Source organism: Theropithecus gelada, chromosome 1 (assembly GCF_003255815.1).
Source record: "Theropithecus gelada isolate Dixy chromosome 1, Tgel_1.0, whole genome shotgun sequence".
Classification (NCBI taxonomy): Eukaryota; Metazoa; Chordata; class Mammalia; order Primates; family Cercopithecidae; genus Theropithecus; species Theropithecus gelada.
Genome location: NC_037668.1, coordinates 23,839,012 through 23,851,981, shown reverse-complemented (window position 1 = coordinate 23,851,981; position 12,970 = coordinate 23,839,012). Strand labels below are relative to the sequence as shown.

General features: G+C 41.7%; 1 protein-coding gene across 8 annotated transcripts; it reads right to left on the bottom strand.

The window, feature by feature from the left end:
* Positions 1-8,305: 8,305 nt before the first annotated feature.
* On the bottom strand, positions 8,306-12,766 carry CD1E (CD1e molecule). Of its 8 annotated transcripts, XM_025356228.1 has the most exons (8): positions 12,313-12,465; positions 11,802-11,832; positions 11,183-11,479; positions 10,289-10,558; positions 9,753-10,031; positions 9,266-9,359; positions 8,969-9,130; positions 8,306-8,535 (listed from the first exon to the last, which is right to left on the bottom strand). In XM_025356228.1, exons 1-8 carry the CDS (start codon positions 12,415-12,417, stop codon positions 8,514-8,516), a joined length of 1,260 nt encoding a protein of 419 aa, XP_025212013.1. In that variant the 5' UTR covers positions 12,418-12,465; the 3' UTR covers positions 8,306-8,513. The 8 variants fall into 8 exon arrangements, with proteins under 8 accessions (XP_025212013.1, XP_025212029.1, XP_025212038.1 ...); XM_025356244.1 differs by lacking the exon at positions 10,289-10,558 and having other exon boundaries at positions 8,306-9,094; positions 11,802-12,766; XM_025356253.1 differs by lacking the exon at positions 10,289-10,558 and having other exon boundaries at positions 8,306-9,094; positions 9,918-10,031; positions 11,802-12,766.
* Between the last annotated feature and the right edge of the window lie 204 nt (positions 12,767-12,970).

Genomic DNA, 12,970 nt, shown 5'->3' with positions numbered 1-12,970 from the left:
TGCTGTAACAACTAAAAATAGGACAACAAATAAGGCTTGCTAGTGGAGTGGTACCCACATCTGGCTAGGACAGCATGGACACTAAACACTGCACTCCATTGCAAGGGGAAGAGGATACTGCAATGCATGTTGGGAAACACTGAGCTTGGTGTTTGATATGGCAGATGTCATGGTAGATCAGGCGACCATTTGACTAGACTGTGTATTAGTCTATTTTCACGCTGCTGATAAAGACATACTGGAGACTGGGTAATTTATAAAGAAAAAGAGGTTTAATGGACTCACAGTTCCACATGGCTGGGGAGGCCTCCTAATCATGGTGGAAGATGAAGGAAGAGCAAAAGGACTTCTTACATCGTAGCAGGCAAGAGAGGACTTGTGCAGGGGAACTCCTCTTTATAAATCCATCAGATCTCGGGAGACTTATTCACTATCATAAGAACAGCATGGGGAAGACCCGCCCCCATGCTCCAATTACCTCCCACCAGGTCCCTCCCACAACATGTGGGGATTAGGGAAGTTAAAATTCAAGATGAGATTTGGGTGGGGACACAGCCAAGCCATATCAGGCTTGGACTTCAAAATCTCAAACTCAGTATTCCCAGCCATTTTTTTTTCCTTTTCTTTCCCCTTACAGTGCAAGTCTTAGAGATGGTTTGCAGTTCAGGTTGCCACTGTACCCTAAATACCACCTCTCTGACTGTAATCTGAAGGCAATACTTACTCCTGGGGTCCTCCTTTTTATGGGATTGTACTGGGGTGGGCGATGGAACCCAGGAGTGTCAGGGTGCTAAGATCACTCCAGAGGCACTGGGAAATCCAATTCTTCCATTCTCACGGGTGACATTAACCAACATGTCAAGTTTGTGCAGGGTGTGACCTTCCTTTCTGGACTGGATATTCAAGTCCAAAAGATCTGGATCAAGTAATAAGGACAATGAGTGCCCACAGAGATAGTAGCCTCAGGACTGGGACGGATAGCCTGGGTTGTAATTCTTGGACATCTAGCACCCCAACTAATAGACAGGAATGCCTCCAGCCACTGGAAGTACCAGAAGCAGGTAGTCAGTAGGGATACTAATCTCTCTCCCATTTGTTCCTTAATAATACCCAGTGTGTTATGGATATAATAATGTAGTTGGAGTGCCTGGATTGACAACACATTGGTGAAGCTCAGCCCAGCAGTAGCAGCAGGTGGAAATTTGAAGAGTTGGATCTGCCACACATGTGTTCAGAACGTTTCCTCTGAATTTCCTCAAATAGTCCATGTGTGGCCCATCACCAGCCTGATAGGATTTCCAATGGTCATCAGAGGTTCCAGTTGAAGAGTGACACCCTCAGTGCAGTTCAAATATGCAGGGCACCCAATACTCCATGCATGAAGCTTACCTCTTCCACAGACATAAAATCAGAGGTTAAAAAAAATCAAAGGCAAATTAAACATCACAGATAGCATGGGAAGGTCCATACATTGGACAACTTTACCCTGCCACCTAACTCATGGCTAAATCAAACAAAGCTTTGTACAGTTGGACTACAGACTCTTGACACAACTGCTCCCTGATCAGCTTTACATATGCTCCCCTGGATTATATGTTCCTCTGTGGGGCATACTAGACTTCAGAGTGCCTGTCACCCTCACATGGGCATGCTGCTTGGGAATGTGAGGATCTCAGGTGCTTTCTCAAAATGACACTGAATTGGAAGGATCCACATTTCTGACACATCACAGGGTTGCCTGAGACACTCTGCCAGGTGGACAAACTGACAGCTGGCTCTATTCTACTGTCTGTGTCCTCAGATCCAACATAGGCATACAGATCCTGGAAAAACAATACACAATTTGCCATGGACTGTGGTGGAGTTAGTTAACACTACTGCCTGAGCCATCTAAGAAAAAAGATCACTAAATTCACTAGCCAAGGGGGTGATGGATAACTGAATTGCCCTCAGTTATCTGCTGGCAGAACAGGGTGTTCGTTTTGTTATGGTCAACACAGCTTCCTCTATGTATATCAATAGTTTAGGGAGGGTAGAAACCAACCTGAATATCCACACTCAGTGAGATGCTTGTCAGCAATGTATCCACAATTCACCCAGACTCATTTTTTACCTCTTTGTTTACCTTAATCCAAGTACTTGGGATTTCTGATGAGAACCGTTCTCCTGGTTCTGGTTCCCCTATCGACTCTGGTAAAGTGCTCTTTCAAAATAAAAGAGGCTCTTTGAGCAAACTGCATCTGCACAAATTGTTCAGGGGCTCCATGGGACCCAACTACACCTCCAAATCAAGGTGGATGATTTGATATGTTTTATCTGCTGTTTCAGTGGCCAGACAAGAGTTGGGATGGGCTGTAGGGAAAGGCTGTCTTATGCATGTGGTCTTTCAACTCCACGACTTGGGCACATAAGAATGGGCCTTAGGCCTGGAACATTTTCTCACCAGGAGACAAAGAGCCGCCATAGCTTTTGCCAAGCTTATTTTCTTGTGTGGGAAAATCTTTCCCTATTTCAAACTCAACGTGTGCTCCTCCATTTTGCTTCAGTGTGTGCATAAATGGCCCACTTTTGTAGCACCCTCCCAGCTTTCAGTATTTCAGGCTCCAAGAAGAAAAGGAAAGTATCCTTCTGCTGCAGCACAAGAGAGATGTATACAGGCCAACTGCCCTGTGCGGGCTGCCAGGAGGGACCCATAGGCCAAGAGAGACTGATGCACACTATTGAAAGTGGTTTTGCTCTGTCTCTTTTCTATGTAAGTAAAGTGTTGTCCTATCCAGGACCCGACTGTGTTGTGTTTTTCGTGGAAACTCTGATATCAAGATGCATTGAGCAGAAGCGTTTGGGTTTCTATTCCTGATGGTTGGCATGGTGATGATCTTTGCTACTCTCCATGTAGTTGGAGTCTTCCTCCAACAATGGTAACTGGTGCACAGTGTTCTGTTTAACAATGACTATCTACGATTAATTGTAGGACCCCTTTTTCACTTGATAATTATGTAGATAATTATTACTGATAAACAATCTCCCTGTATTGGTTTCAATACATACATTTTCGTGATTACTGTGCTTACTATTTCCTCTTTAGTCTTGCCTGCTTATGCAAACAAATATGCATATAAATAACCCATAATTAATAGGATGGTATATTAATAGAATAGTATATACTATAGATATAAAAAACACTACCATTTATTAAAATCAATAAAAATTAAACATACTATAACACTCAAACAAATTTGCTTGGAAACTCAATATTTTTATTTCATATTTTAGAATGGTTGTTGTTTATCTGAAGAATGTTGGTAATCTAAATTTTTTCTTGACACAAGAAATGGAACCAACTACCTCCCTTGGTGGAATTTCTCTTTTCTATAAATGTATAATCAGGGCACTGGGGCACATACATATGATACGTAGTGGTAAACAAGGCACTTACATTAAGAGTAACAGAAATTGAGAAAGTATTTTAGGTATTTTAACAAATTGAGTTTATGGTAATCCTTTGCAACCCGTGTAATTTCATTTACTGCTATGACTTACCTAGCTAATTTGGCCAATCAACCAAAACTGAAGGGAAAGTTGCTAACAGATTGTTCACTGAACCTCAACAGTTGGGTGAGAGTCAGAATCTGATGTTATTGTACATAGAGGCTTTAAGAACACAACACAAGCCAAGCAACTTCTGGAACTGGGTATCAAATGAGTCAAAGAATGGAAGCATAGCCCATAGCCCATGCTTCTGTATGGAGCGCCCCTACAAAAAGCCATCTGAGGACTGGGCAGAAGCTTTGGAGAAACAGGTGGTAGCTACCCTTGGAATAAAAATCATCTTTTTGCCATGGGTACCAGCAGTTATGAAGCTGTTCCAAGCAACCCTGAGAACAGCAGACAGTTGGCAAAGGAAAGCATGAACTGGAGAGGAATAAAAAAAGCAGGTGTTACTTGATAACTGATGCTGAAAGACTGGGTTGTGAGCACAGGTGAGGCACACTTTTAGTGGGGATAAGTTTGTACTAGTGAAGATAAGCAGATTGGGATCACCATAATTTGAGTGTAGATATAATCATGTCCCATTTTGTAGTCACAGATGGCAAACCCAGGTGACACTTGTGTTTAAGAACTCATCTCCTTTTGCTAACCACTGTATTAAGGTAGAGTTGACATGTAAAAAGCAGTTAATGTTTAATATATATAATGCAATGAGTATAGAGGTAAGTATACACCTATAATAATCACCACTATCAAACCATAAGTCTCTTCACACCCCCTTTATTAGTAATAGTAATGTTTTGTGTATGTTGTAAGAACACTAAACACAAGTTCTCTCTTAGCAAATGTTAAGAATGCAATACAACATTATTAGTCATAGGCACTGTGCTGCACAGTAGATCTCCAGAACTTATTTATCTTACGTACTGAAACTTTGTGCCCATTGACCACAATCTCTCCATTGACCCCTCCCCTTAGGCCCTGACAACCACTATTCTACTCTCTGCTTCTCGGAACTCATCTCCTTTTACCTAACAACAATTATACAGTTATTTAAAACCCTGCAATGGCTTTTAATCACTGTACAATAGCCTCTAAGGCCCCTTTGTGATCTGACTCCAACTCACTGGCCTCATTTCCTATGTTCCCTATCACTTACTCCAATTCATCTGCACTGGAATTCTCACAGGTTTTAGAAAACAGCCGTTACAATGCCACTTTTCTTTGTAGTTCCTTTGACTGAAATGTTCTTACCTCAGATACTGCATGACTTGTTGTTTGTTCTTGCTTTAGTTCCCTTCTCAAGGGCCACATTCTCAGAGTGGCCCATTCTGTCCACAAATTTTGAAATAATAAATAATTTTTCTCTGATTCCTTTCCCCTGATTCAGTTATTAATCTTAATATGTCATCACCTTAATATAATATTTTTGTTTACTTATTGTCTGTCTTTCCAGTCCCTCCACTACCAATGTAAATTCTGTGAGGACAGGGTAATTTATTTTTGTGTCTTTAATGCTTTTCATTACCATAATAGCATTTATCACATAACAAGCTTCCAATAGTTATTTAGTGAATGTTTAGTGTCATAGTTAAAGCAGGAATTTTGGAGCAAAATTGCCTACATACTTACTAATTATGTGACTTTTGTCTCTTCATATATAAAATGGGAATAATATTATATGCTCCGGATTGATAAGAAGATTACATGAGTTAATATTTATAAAGTATGGAGAAAAGTGCCTGGCCTACAGCAGGCCCCATTCAAATAACTTTTATTATTCAATCAGCTTTAACCATAAAACATATACTTCTCTTATTTGCTATAATAAGAGCTCATGCTCAATATGTGATCATTATTGCATTATTGATAATGGAATTAGTAATTTGCATTACATTTTTGGCAGTGGGGTTCACACATGGGTCAGGATCAAGGAAGAAGGAATGGAACATAAGACAACTTATAAAGAAAGCTTTGATAACTTGCCATTCAGGAAGAATAATGAAGCAAGCAGAAGAAAGTTTGGTCTTGAGAAACTAGTAAGATAATGGAACCATTTACATAAGGAAGTGAGAAAGAGAAAATGGTTAATGAGGAAAGATTATGAATTAATTCTAATTCCTTAAGAGTAAAGTCGAAGTTTTAAAACTCTATAGGTACCTTCTATGCGTAACCTGAAAAAGAAGTCATGTGCCTTTAATGATACCTCCTCCTCCTCTGAACACTAGCTCCAGAGCAGGTGCTGCATAAACATCTTTCTTCATTTGCAGGTGGTACACTTGGAGGCCTGGACACCTGTTTCAGTTTATGTTGTTCTACTTATCAAGTCTTCCATATCCTCAGCTTACCTCATTCATTAGATAGAAGACAGCAGACAGGTTAGGTCATGGTTTATCCAGGGCATGTGGATACTGCACTGTTCTGGGCTTTGGCCCCAGCATATTCTGATTCCACCAGTCCTACTGCATCCTCCCTCAAACAATAAATGCTATTTGTAGAGAAATTTAGCAACCATCAAGAATACCCCCTCCATCTCTTTTTCCAAAACTACCTACTCTCATTCCTACTGTATTTGTGTTCACAACAGAATGCAGAAAGCTCCAGATGTGTACTGTCAGCAAAGCAGATTACCTTCTTTGTTCTATACTTGGTGGGAATGGAAATTGGTATCCTTAGCTTCTGAAAAAAGACTACCCTGGTCTTCTAGAGTAAGTCTCACATCCCAGAGTTTCAGCCAGAATGAAGCGGTTAATAGTACTAGGTAACATCTCTGTCTCGGGGCAATTTAGCAACATGTTTTGCTCTTAAGTACTCCATCATCCAGGAGTTATAATGAAATTATCTAGCCCAAAGGTTTACCACACTACATGGAAGACCCACAGCTTCCTTGACACTATTATGGACTGATATTTAAACTCCCTCAAGTCCTATTGAGCTGATACTTCTTATAACAAAATTATTTGTTCCCAGGCTCTCTTTTTGACCCTTCTATGTCAATTTATGGGGAAGGAGGATGTATATGTGCAGGCAGCCCACATCTATGGTCTCCAGGAGGTATAACTTGTGCCTCACCCAAATATATGCCCACTTCTCAGCTAAAGGGCCTTGTGAAAAATTGACTTTGAATGCATTAAGGTACTTTGTTCAAGAACCTGGAGCTTCTTAAAAATCACTGTAGACAACAGTCATCTGTCCCTAAGCGGTTCCATGGGGATCACCAAAATACAACAGAAGAAAAAAAACAAAGTGGCACTTGTGATTAACTGGGGTTGCTACTCATAGTACAGAGAATTCTGATCTGGGGTCTCCTCCCTTCTTACTAAGCTTTATCTGTATCTTAGATTGTTGGCAGACTTGTAAAGGTAATGACTTGAAGGAAAGAGAGAACTTGGCTCTTGCCTTCAAAGAGTGACCATTTTACCATCTTTGCACAGTATCTACGATTCACCTGGTTTTTTTAGTGACACCAGCACTTTGGAAACATATCAGTACCTGAAAATCTATGGCCTATCAGATAGACACTGGTAAAATCTCTTCTGGCAAGTCAAAGTTTAATCCCGTTTTTTCACTCAACAAAACTTTTTAAAATCACCCACTATATGTCAGGCTATAATCTAGGCACTGAGATACAAATGTGATCAAGATGGATAAAATTTAGGATATTATAGTGCTCACATTTCAGATGAAAAAGACCATGAAGACATAAAAAGGTAATTTCAACTAAATTAAGTATTCAAAATAAATTGGACTAGTATATGACTGAGATGGAGTGTGCTGCTTAGGCTAATCAGAGTATGACGCTTGAACTGAAAGTCTGACGTAACTAAGAGACAGAAAAAATCTAGTGTCACAGAAGCATAATATACAGTGGGAAAAATATTGGACAGGAGACCAGAGAAGGTAGCATGAGGCAGATCAGGAATTCGAGAATTACTATAACTCTCCGCTGTAGAGTTACACCACGTGATGCAACCCTGACCTTTCATCATTTGTTGCTCCAAACAACCCTTTAAAATTCTACCTTCCTCTCTGGACTCTAGTGGCCTGACCGTAGATAGACTGATTGGATGTGCCATATGGAAGGTGATGGACTCTCAACAGTGAAAAGTCTGGCCTCGATACGTTGTTCATGAGTAAGAGTGCAGTCTGGATGTGTGATCATGGGACCCTTGCTGATTACTTGAAAATGGCCAGCATGAAGTTTATAACTTCCACTAAGAAATCTGCACACATTGTTCAATTATTCTATCTAAGGGAGGGCTTGACTGGACATCTATATAAACACTGCACCTCTACCAAATTCCTGTTCTCCAGTAGGCTCAACCAAATGTATCTCAATTGAAGTAAATTATATAAATGTAAGAATCCATATAAAAACTAAAGAAAAACAAACTGTAAATAATAATAAGCCAGACTAATATACAAAAACAAACTTGTAGCTTAACTGGCATCCAATTACTCTTTTGCTTCATTACCTTAGCTCTGGCTCAAACCTTATGTCCTCTTTCTAATTGCTCAAAATATGAATCTCTCCCATGAATATGCACATCCACAAAGACACACATAGATAAACAAAGCTGAGGGAAGTAGGAATGCCAGTTCTAACCTGTCCTAACTTTGAAAGGAGATAGCCCTTATGTTATTATTTTCCTAAATATCCCTGAAGATTCATTAACATCCCAATCACTCAGATTGAGGCACTCATCTGCCTCCTTCACCTCTGGTGAGAGACAAAGGGAGATAGGAAGAGTTTTAGTAAGAGCACAGTCAAATGATGCAGAGATATCAGAGACGGAATGGAGTAAAACAACATCACTTGAGCTGACAACAAATTTATTCAGTCCGCATTTATTGAGGAATATTACATTCAAACTGAATCAGCTATATAATTTGTGGTGTCAGTGAAAAATGAAAATACAATATCTCTTGTTTGAAAATGACTAAGGATTCCAAGATGACAACAGCAGAGCATTGAATCTAGCATGGGTTCCTGCAGAGCATACGATTCCATGTGTCTGCACAGATCACATGCTCATGAAACTGGTCCTGAATTCAGATAAGATTTTTGGTCGTAAACACAGACACAAATACCTACATCCTACTTTCAAGCAACTGAGATTAAAAAAAAAAAAAAAAGCAAAAACCTAATTAACCACTGTTCAGAGTAGGAAGAAATGAATGTGCTTGTGAAGATCTGTTCAATTTGGAGAGTACAGAAGAGCTCTTAATTGGGTGATCATGGGAATCCATGAAAAAGAAGTATCTGGATTATAGTTTGAAAAATCAACAATGGTGGATATGTAGCCAAAGCAGGAAAAAAAAAAATCTCTGGAAGTTGAGGAAAAAAGTATGCCTAAAGGGATGAGTATCTTTGCTAGTAGAAACTGTTTAAATTAAAGCATGCTTCCCTTATGGGACCTGGATGGTGTTTCAGAAGATGCAGACAAGGACTTTATGTATAAGGTAAAGCAAATGTCACGAGAGTTGGTTTAGGCGTGTCTTCCACTTCAAGAATCTGTTTTTGATCCACGATACTTGTGCCAAGCAGAAGTGATGTCTTGAATTATTGGTGTCCTGGGTGTTGGCTCCCATGGGAAACACAGGGCTGGGTGCACGGGAAGAAAGAACATTCTTATTTGAACTGTGGGAAAAGAGGAGGATATCAATCTCAAAGAAAGGAAATAAAGGGGAAAAGCAGAGAGAAAAAAAGAAGATAGAGGAAAAAAAGAATGAGTTGATTACAGGTTGAAGAAACAAAGAACAAGAAAAGGCTCACCTCTCTTTTGTTAACCGTGAGTGAACTACAACCAATATGACCAGGTTAACTATCACAGTTAAACAGATCAGGATGAGAAAGATGGAATATCCACCTGGTTGGGGATAGAATAAGAATATCATCCCTAAAATACTCTATTCCACCAAGCTGAGATTTCCCATTTTGCAAGGGTGGTATCTTCCTAGAGTTTTCATCTGTGTTTTCCAGAGCCCTCATTTCAATTCCTCCTGATCCTTTGTCTGTGATCTCCTCCCAGTGCTCTCCCACTAAATCACTAGTTCCTCCTCCTTTTTTTGTTAGTATGTCTAATTCCCTACTTCCATTTTCTTAAAATTTAACTACTGTCATACTCTATCCTTCTTTATTTTCATTGTCCCAGTTTTACCCTTCTTGTGCCTAGCGTTCCTACCCATTTCCTCAGCCCCCACCCTCAAAAGCCCCAGGGCTATTTTCATTATTTCCCAGCAGAGCCTCAGCTCTTTCTCACCCCAATGAATGATTAGATCATGGCCCTCTATACTGCTGTGTTTCACCCGACAGGACAGGCCAGCTGCCTCCCCAGCCGCCACATCCAGGGTTGCTCGGAGATACCATGTCTCGTCAGCATTAGGCAGGATGTTCCCTCGCTGAGTGCCCCGCTGCTCCTGTTCACCCCGCATCCACATCACCCACACGGGCTTTGGATAGAATCCTGAAACATGGCACACAAGCTGCAGACGGCCAGGGCCAGGACTGGGGCCACGGGACAGCCAGGCTTCTGGCTTCACTAGACAGAAGAAGATAAGAAAAAAATGGAATTTTGAGGGGCACCCCAGGCCAGAGCTCAGGCACTTATGTGCCTAAGTAGTAATACTAAGAGTGATTTAATAATCACTTCTTTCTCTTTTCTAAGAAACAGTCCTAAACCCACACGTCTCATTATCTAGTCTCTCACTTTGTCTTTCAAAATGATGATGAGAGGCAAATTCAAATAGGAGAGTTACAGTACTAGGAACAAGAGGGGAGAGAGAGAGTTGGGCTCACCTTTTCGTTTCAGTTCTGACTCCCCTGCTTCCATGAGCCCCGCAAGAAATCGAGGACAGGTGTGACCAAGAAGGCTTTGCAGTATTTCCTTAATATCCAGGTAGCGATTGAGCACTTTACAGACGTTCTGGGCCCGGATCCCTGCTCCTGGAGATGGCTCCCAGGAAATTCCTTGGAAACTCAGGAAATCTGATCCTTGATATGCCATATTTAAGAAGATTTGTGGGGCATTCATTCTACAGCCAGCTAATATCTGGATCTCGAAGGGGTCTGAGAGTAGACAAGGACGAGAGATCAATATGGAAAGAATGACAAGGAAGAAAAACAAACAATTTAGAGAGTAAAGAGATTCAAGGGAAGAAAAATTTGCTGGGAAATCATATGGAGACTGGAGTTTAGTGGCAAAGGGGAAGAAAATTTGTGGGAAGAAAATGTGAAGATAATAAAGATTCTTTGAAATAACTAATGAGAAAGTGGTAGATGGGAAGTCTATCAGGAAGATAGGAGATTGGTCACAAATAATTCACGTGAAAGTGGTTGGTACAGGCCAGTCCAGGTCAACACTCAGGCAAAAGATAAAGAAGGGTAGAAAGCGGGGTGAGAAAGGCTGAGTCTGAGAGCAGGAATGAGGGGCAGAAGATCCAGAGGAGACAATCATTCCAAAGAACCAGACACGAAGGTATATTCATGTTGAGATATGTACACGCAGGCCCTTTTGTGTATATGGTGGAGTGAGGGTGGTGGTGAAGGGTGAAGCAGAGGAGGGAGTGGGAGCCAGAGAGTGGGGAACAAAGTTAGTAAGCTTAAATGATGGTCAGAGTCTATATACCATCTCCACTTTGGAAAATAGTTGATGTTCCCAGGCAAATTATCAGCTTAGAGGGACGAACTTACATTCAAGCTGAAATTGACCAGCAGAAGCTTGCACTATCCGGACAAAACCATTGAAGTATAACTGGAACAGTGACTGTAAGTTTTGCAGCTCCTGCTTGCTGAAGTTTCCATGGGACCAGGGCTTCAGAAAGCGGATGGTGCCCGTGACAGTGTCCCAGCCATGAGTCTGCAGGTCACCCAGCCATCCTGAGCCCTCACTGTGTGCCCAGCTGTGGTTGGCAAAGGAGGAAATTTGGAGCATGCGGAAGGACAGGGGGTCCTCTGCTGCTGGACGGTAGGATTGTAGAGCCTGGGGAGCTGAGAGAGAGGGAAATGACAAGTAGAGAGAATGTAAAGGAATGGGAAAAGTGATGCCAAAGGAAAAAAAGGAACTTAGAGATGAGAGATAGTTAGGCAATTTGCACGTATGCTTTTCCTCTGGGGCCAGCTTCCTTTCCCCAAAATCAGAGACAAAAACTGAGACTGAGGGCAAGAATTCTCTGCCTGGAACTAGCCTGAAAGTCATACTCCAAGGTCATCCTAGAGGAGTACTTCTCCCTTCCCCCAGGACCTCCCCAGAACTTCTTCTCAGTCCTCTGGTGCCCTACCATAGGTAACTTTCCACCTGCACTCTTCTTACCTGCTGTATTTTCCCCGGGACAGCAGAGTCCCTCGAAGAGGAGGAACAGGAGCAGCATTGAAGCTCTATTAAAGCAAGGATTCCTTGGCAGGACACCTGCCCTCAGAATTCAGATATCAGTACCCCTCTCCACGCCCTCTTGTACTCTCATCTGACTTCCCTTACTGCACAGACAGAAAAACCTCTCCCTCTGGCGACTTCCCTGTCAGAGAAGCCCCACTGCCTCCTTTTGCCACAGCCTCCCACGGGGTTGTTCATTTCCCCTCTGTCTCTCCCACTGTCTGGCTCCAAATTTTCTCCCTGCTCTTGTCTACATCCTCCCAACCTCCCTAATTGCACTAACTGCTGGAAAACGGGTCCTGGCTTAAAACAAATCTGTGGTCTGGCTAGAAAATTGAGTAGCTTTTCACCTTGGAGAAATCAAATCCATACTTGGGTTGTCAATAATCTAATCTGTGAGAAGTGATGGTAGTCACTTTGTGGTGCCTATCCACCAGTCTCCCACTTCTACCTCTCTGTGCTCCTCTGCCTGTGTCTCTTCACTCTGCTCTTGATCATGATCAGAAGACACTCGGCATCCTGGATGTAGCTGCATAATCCGCATGCAATCCTCCATAATCCAACTCTCCGTGCTGCTGAAAAAGGAGCAGCAATGGCAATGCAGATTATCAGATAATCTAAAGAATGCTCCCTTTTGCTCAGTTTCCCCAGTCAAGCCAACCGTCACTGTTAAAGTGGTCCATGAGTGGGCTTGACCTGGAAGTGGTGAGCTAAAGGGCAGGTAGATTTCACCCATGTTTTACAAGTGGTCTGGAAGAAATACACAGGGGACTTGGATCCCCGTCCCGACCCAGATAAAGAGAGCATATCTGGAAGTCTGTGGGCCAGTTTCGCCCTGGGTATGAAGAAAGACTGAGAACAAGCATGAAGCTTCTCATTAGTTCATGGCCTGAGAGCATTGGCATTCCCTTGCTTGTGTTTGCTTAGAAAGCAGTTTTGGTGGACGCAGGGAAGTAGTCTTAGAGGACTGAAGTGTTCACTGGAGAATTAATTACTGTATTGAGTCTTTATTTTTGTTTCTTTTTCATTGGTGTTTGTTGTGACACCCTGAAGGCAATTGAAGTAACAGTCCTTTGTTTGGTTTTTATACATTTGTTCAACTGACATTT

Excerpts from the sequence above, each read along its gene's own strand:
- CD1E (XM_025356228.1), bottom strand. The coding sequence starts at position 12,417 with ATGGAGGATTGCATGCGGATTATGCAGCTACATCCAGGATGCCGAGTG. Across the intron at positions 9,131-9,265 it reads TCACGGTTAACAAAAGAGAG|TTCAAATAAGAATGTTCTTT; the intron begins GTGAGCCTTTTC and ends CTTTTCCCACAG. Across the intron at positions 8,536-8,968 it reads ACACGCCTAAACCAACTCTC|GACCAGTTTCATGAGCATGT; the intron begins GTGACATTTGCT and ends ATCTGAATTCAG.